The sequence below is a fragment of the Calonectris borealis genome, chromosome 2 (assembly GCF_964195595.1).
Source record: "Calonectris borealis chromosome 2, bCalBor7.hap1.2, whole genome shotgun sequence".
Taxonomy (NCBI): Eukaryota; Metazoa; Chordata; class Aves; order Procellariiformes; family Procellariidae; genus Calonectris; species Calonectris borealis.
Window position 1 is genome coordinate 79,199,387 of NC_134313.1, and position 6,120 is coordinate 79,205,506.

The window sequence follows — 6,120 nt, forward strand, 5'->3', positions numbered from 1 at the left end:
AAATTTCTCTTTCAGCAATTTTAGCCCCTAACCTTTATCCTTTTTGTACTTACAAACTCTTATTATTTGAATCATAGAGTCGCAGAATCATATCGATTGGAAAAAGCCTCTAGAGTTCACCTAGCCCAGCTCCTGCTCCAAGCAGGGCCAACTGCTGAGTTAGATCAGGCTGCTCAGGACCTCGCCCGGGTGTCTTAGAAACCTCTGAAGATGGTTGGAGATTCTACCACCTGGCTGGCCAGCCTGTCCCAGTGCTTCCCCAGGGAGTCCGCCTACATTCAAACAAAATGCCAGCTTGCTCTGCGGAGGAATCCTATGTGTTTTCTTTTCATTTGACTTTTAGTGTGCTTTCATTTTTTTTCCTAAGTTGGTGTTACAAAAATTAAAGCTACCAAGGATGTTCTAAAGCATTAGCAGACTCACCCTGTAAAGTTTACAGATCCAAAATTCCAAGTGGCAAGAACGAACAATCTAGATTACTTTCTTTTTTTTTTTTAATATGAATTTCTAAGAGAATTTGCACAACCAGAGTAATATATTTTGGAATGAGTAGAAGATATAAAAATAAGACTTCCTGGAAGCACCAGTTTTTAAGTGTGCTACTCCACCAAGTCTGACACACAAACTGGTGTCAGCGCAAGGAGCCAGAATACTCCAGTATCCAGACCAGTATCTACTGGCCTCTTGTCCCATAAATGTTCTCTCTCAACTACCATTTAAACACAGTTTCACCTGCCTGCTGCTGACGTTTTTGCTCTCAAGCTCCGCTTCCCACCACATTATACGTATGGAAACATACTCTTACCTTCTTTGCTCGTGCCCTGTGCGCATCCCACTTGCCAGTCACAAGCCTTGCTTCGACGACTCCTAGGGACCTAGGGCAATCCAGGCAGAGCAAAACGCAAACATGGTGCGCTTTTTCTTTATTGCTGTTTTCTGCCAAGTTAGTACAGTAAAATTGTGAAGGGAAAGAGATCGATTAGTGTTGGAGCAAATACAAGGAAAAGCAAGTGTGCAGACTAGGGCAGGATAATATCAGGCAGCAATTAGATTAATTTAGACTGCCAGGTAACAAGTTTTCACTAACACAGAGGAACACCTAGCTTTCTGTTTTTCTTTTTCCTTTTGTTATGCCAAAGCTTGGTCAGGCATAGTGTTGCTTGGCATTACGGACGGGCTTTGCTTCAGCTGGGTAACTGAGCACAGACAGTACTTCAGGTGTGGAAACTACGGCACCAGCAACTTGAACATACCTACGCCCCCATTAAGGTCTTTAATGGGCTAGGTAGGTCTGCTATGGAGCACATGCATAGAGTGCTATTTCGCAGCTCCTGCCCAAAACCACTAAGTTTAGCAACTAAAAGAAAGTTGACAAAATAATAAATTCATTTGCTGGTGCAAAAAAAATTACACCTGGAAGGACAAATGTAAGCACAAATGGTTCAAGTTTCACAAATCCCCAAGACCGAAAGCGGTCCTCTCGCTTCCACTGTAGAACTAGTCTTCTGCACATGCACTATGCCCTAGGTAGCGAACCCATAAAACACGCTGGTTTATGCTGGGACTACCTTATGCATGAACGGTTACAGGTCTCACAGATGAGCTCACAGCTAATCAGAAACGCTTCAGGTGACAACCACTGATGCCCAAAATCTCCTGCTTCAGGTACTAAAAGGGAAGTTTTCCCCACAAAACCAAAATACCAAGTTGTTGAAAGTCAACTTTCAACAGCCAAGTTTTGATACACATTTTATTTCTACCACTGTGAGACTGGGGAATATCCTATTTTTCACAGCTTTCAGTTCATTCTCCAAAGAGTAGCATACAACAGAAAAACGTTAGAATTTAAATTTTTTTCAAATTTTTATTCCACAACCTGCTTACAGAAAATGAATAGAATTAAACACAAGCTTACATTAAATACTATACAAAATATTAACATTGTTGAGGAGCTAGTCCCCAAATATGCTCACTTTCTATATCCTCAGCCATCTGCACTGCAGCTCATAGAGCAAAACAAAAATATCTGAAGGTTTTCTTGGCTGCAATTCATTATGACACATAAGAACTGCAGCCCTTGACAGGCTCCTGTACAGCAGAATTTGGCGAGATGAAAGCAGTCAATTGTACTGTAATTAAAAAAAAAAAAGGAGTTTACAAATAAAAAAATAATCAAGTATAATAAATACATTTATCTTAAAAAAACAGATGAGCCCACAATCATGGAGCATACTTTTCAGAAGACAAAAAACATGATTTTCTGCTCTGGAAATGCACTTTGTGGGAAATGCTATGTATTGATAACCTGCAGGCAATTATACCTCCAAAACCTTTCAGGAAAGAGTAATAGATCACCATAGGAAGTTTCAACTGCAACCTTTGAGTAAAAGTCTTCAGAAGATTCAGTAGCTTCAGATCAGAACCATCAGCAATCATCAAGCTACTTTACACTCCATCACTGCCAGTTTTAGCACAGTTGTTATGAAGGCTTGGATTCCCCCTCTCTCCAATCAATGTTTTTAGAGAGTGGTGTCAGTTTATGGCATTGACATTTTTAGAGCTATCAAAGGCAAACTTAAGGAGGAGGATCTTCTCCTCGAATAGCTTTGTACTTTGCCATGTCTTCTGGGAACACCTTTGTCAGTTCTTGAATTAGCAGACTTTTAAATTTCTGGAAAGAGAAAAAAAATGTACATACATCATCTGCACAATTTATTTAGATTTCATCAAGCAATGTTATCTGATGAACAGAAATGTTTGTATACACCACAGTTCTACATTTCAGTGACCTACAAGAATGGTACCCAAAAAAAACCCTCAAAACCACACACAAAACCACAGAAAGTTACATTTACAAAACTCACAGCAAATGCTCAAGTGAAATCTGCTAGGAAAGCACCAGGCAAACTAAAATGCTTTTAAATCCCCATAAATTAACTAGCATTTTCACTTAAGAAATACGTAGTTGGACCTCTCTAGTGCAAACTCTGATGCATCAGTATCTGTCTGACTTTATTAAGCAAAGCTGATAAAGGACACGTCTCCTCTTGATTTGATATGGAATCCCTCCACCTCCAAAAAGGAACTCGCACTTGGCTTAGAAATATGTAATTCTTCCTACAACTTTTACAAGCACAGAGCATATCAAAAGAAAGAGAAGCTTAGAACATATGGAGGCATGTCTACGTTCTGCAGCACAAATTGCCATCCTCCACACTAATTTTAAGTTCAGCCAAAGAACGTTCTGAAACAAACAGCCCTTTCTCAAATCTCACTAAACTTCTTTTTCTGATTGTACTTTTCAGCAGTAATTACAGCAGTTAAACAATACAGCAGAATGCTTAGGTTCATACTAGATGAATGCACAAGTTCAGAAAACCCTAAACACTGGCATACATTTTAAGTAATTTTATAAAGATTAACTCATGCTTATATAGCACACTTGACATTTTAATACTCTAAGATCCATTCAAGACTGGAAAAATACCCCTTCTGTTTTGCTTCTTTCTAAGTTGACACACATCACAGTTACAGATCTATAACACTGTGAGGTACTCACTAGTATTCAAAATGAAAACAAAAAAAGATCTGTAATGCAAATTTAACCAAAAAAAATCATAGCCACATCTGCATCTCCAACTGTGGGATGAATTACAAGTTTCCTTTCCAGAACAGGCTGCCTTAGCATCAATTAAGATACAGGGATGCAGAGCAATTCCTAATACAAATCACCTAATAAGGGAATTTAATAACTGCACAAGTGAAAAACCCCCACATATTTACAGAAAAGTAAAAACTTATAAAATACATTATTACATTAGTACTTTTGTTATTTCTGGTTTACCTTCATTGTGTCAATTTTTCCTTTTACTTGCTCATTTTTAGCCAAAGCTCGCTCCAGACACTCTTTAGTGTAAAGCTGAGGATTGCGGCCTTGATCTATGTATCTGAAAATAGAAAAGATACTACCCAAATGATCATGTTCCTACTAGGATGTTCTCCAAGGTACAGATTTATTCACCTTGCTGTCTTTTTGTTACTACTATTGTCTGAAATATGCACTTTAAAAAGCATAGTTTAACACAGCTATTTTCAGAAGACAGCTCAAGAAGGACTGTGGCCAGCAAACAGCTGTTTTAGTACACTGTTTTAAATCTTTGTTTCCAAAAAGCCTGGAGCTTTGAAAAAAGGATTAAAAGCAAACAAAAAATGTAATTACCCAGCTCCTCACAGGCAATAAGGACACATGAATGACGAAAGACTGAAGCAACTGAAAGGACGCTAACCATAAAATATCTTAGTTAGTACATGGTGAGCAATAAGCACATAGGAATATGGTACCCAGCAATTCAAGGATGAGGAGAAAGTGTACATACCATAGCAAAGAATAAAAATTAACACACCTGTATTGGCAAACCTATAAATGTATTTTTGCTTTGCAATATAAGTGCCTGACAAAGGGAAATTCCATCACTGAATAAAGAAAACAGAACTAAGATTGTCACCATAGATTTACAGATAGAGTGAAAGCCCAACTGAAAAAAGTCCTGTATAACCAGTAATACACTAGAATAACGCAACCCAGTGACATTTGGACTTACAAGAGAGACTAATAAATTAACTTCTCAGCTATATCATAAAAGCTGTCTTGTATAGCTCTCCCTCTACATTCATGATTTTGCTTTTAACATTCTAATTCTCTACCAACAAGAAGATTGCCACTACTGAAACTAAACACCTAACTACTGGCCTAATTTATTTTCACCTGCAACTTTAAATCCTGATTCTAACCTAGTGTAAAAGTATATTTCCAAAATGCAAGCTTACTTACTAAAACACTAGATTCGGCAGAATCTGTATTACTGCCTACATATGTAAAGTTAGCATAAATCAAAAAAAGAAGAAAAAAAGAAAAAAAAAAAGACATCTGAAAGCAGGTGTGTAATTTATCACTTCTCTTACCCTTCTGCCTTCTCACAGGCTAAAGGTACTTCTTACCTTCTTCTGCCTGCTCACATTCTCGTGAGGCATTCAGAAGATGGAGTTTAAGAAACAAGCAGTCCTCAGGGAAAATACCCACGCTACAGAGACACACCACCTCAAATCACACCCACTACAGCACCAGGTACAAAGTTACTTACTCAAAAACTTCCAAGGGCACGCTGATATCGTGAAGCTGCTGCCGGCATTTGTCGATATCCTGCAAGCCCGTCACCATGAAATTCCTGAAAGAAGAGAACGGGTCGTTTTTAGCCAAAATGGGGCGTTCTGCGCTAACCGCGAGGCTGAGAGGCCAGCCACACGAAACCCAGCGAGGGAGACCCCGGCGAAACTCCCCTGCCGCTCCTCCCACGTTTCGCTACGGCGGAAGGGCTGCAGATCCGCCGGCCAGGGCCTCCGGTACCCTGAGCCACCAGGCTGGGGGAGTGGAAGGGGGGGGGGGGAGGGGCGGCAAGGGCCCCGCGGCCTGGCCCGGTAACGAAGAGGGATTGCGGAGCTTCGGGCCCCTCACAATTTCTGGTTGAGACCAGCCTGGCTGCTGGGCTGGAAGTCGCTGACGATAATGCCGAGCTGCCGGATGTTCTCCACGAACTTCTCCAGGTGCTCCTCCAGAGAGTCGAACTTCTCCGCCATCGCCATGACCGCCGCCTTCCCCACACCCCCCCTACTTCCGGCTACTCGCGCATGCGCAGAAGGAGGGAGGAGGAGCGGCTTGGACTGGCCCCGCCTCATGCCACGCCCCCCTGACGTCAGACCACGCCCCCTCCATCGCAAGCCACGCCCTCCGCCCGCATCCCTCTCCCGCGTCGCGCCGACCCCGCTCCCGCCGCCGCCGGGGGGAGCGGGGTTGGCGCGACGCGGGAGAGGGATGCGGGCGGTGGGGAGCAACGTATAGCATCTGCGGGGGGGCATAGGAGACTTTTGGCCTGCCCGCCTCGAGCTCAAGCACAACGTGTCGTTTCTGATGGCTTATTTTAATGACGCGTCTCCCTTTGCCGGGGGGATGTTCGGCTCACCCGGTTGCACAGCTGAGGGAAAATGAATTCAAGGCAAAAATAAAATCTACGAACCCGAAGTTGCACGAGTCAGTATGTGCTTTGGGTATTCCGGATTTATCAA

At 42.1% G+C, this 6,120-nt stretch overlaps 1 protein-coding gene across 3 annotated transcripts; it reads right to left on the reverse strand.

The window, feature by feature from the left end:
- Positions 1-346: 346 nt before the first annotated feature.
- Positions 347-5,670, reverse strand: MED10 (mediator complex subunit 10). Of its 3 annotated transcripts, none has more exons than XM_075142417.1 (4): positions 5,513-5,670; positions 5,142-5,225; positions 3,845-3,947; positions 347-2,671 (listed from the first exon to the last, which is right to left on the reverse strand). In XM_075142417.1, exons 1-4 carry the CDS (start codon positions 5,638-5,640, stop codon positions 2,576-2,578), a joined length of 411 nt encoding a protein of 136 aa, XP_074998518.1. In that variant the 5' UTR covers positions 5,641-5,670; the 3' UTR covers positions 347-2,575. The 3 variants fall into 3 exon arrangements, with proteins under 3 accessions (XP_074998518.1, XP_074998517.1, XP_074998519.1); XM_075142416.1 differs by having other exon boundaries at positions 480-2,671; positions 3,845-3,965; positions 5,513-5,667; XM_075142418.1 differs by lacking the exon at positions 347-2,671 and adding an exon at positions 2,725-3,123 and having other exon boundaries at positions 3,845-3,965; positions 5,513-5,667.
- Between the last annotated feature and the right edge of the window lie 450 nt (positions 5,671-6,120).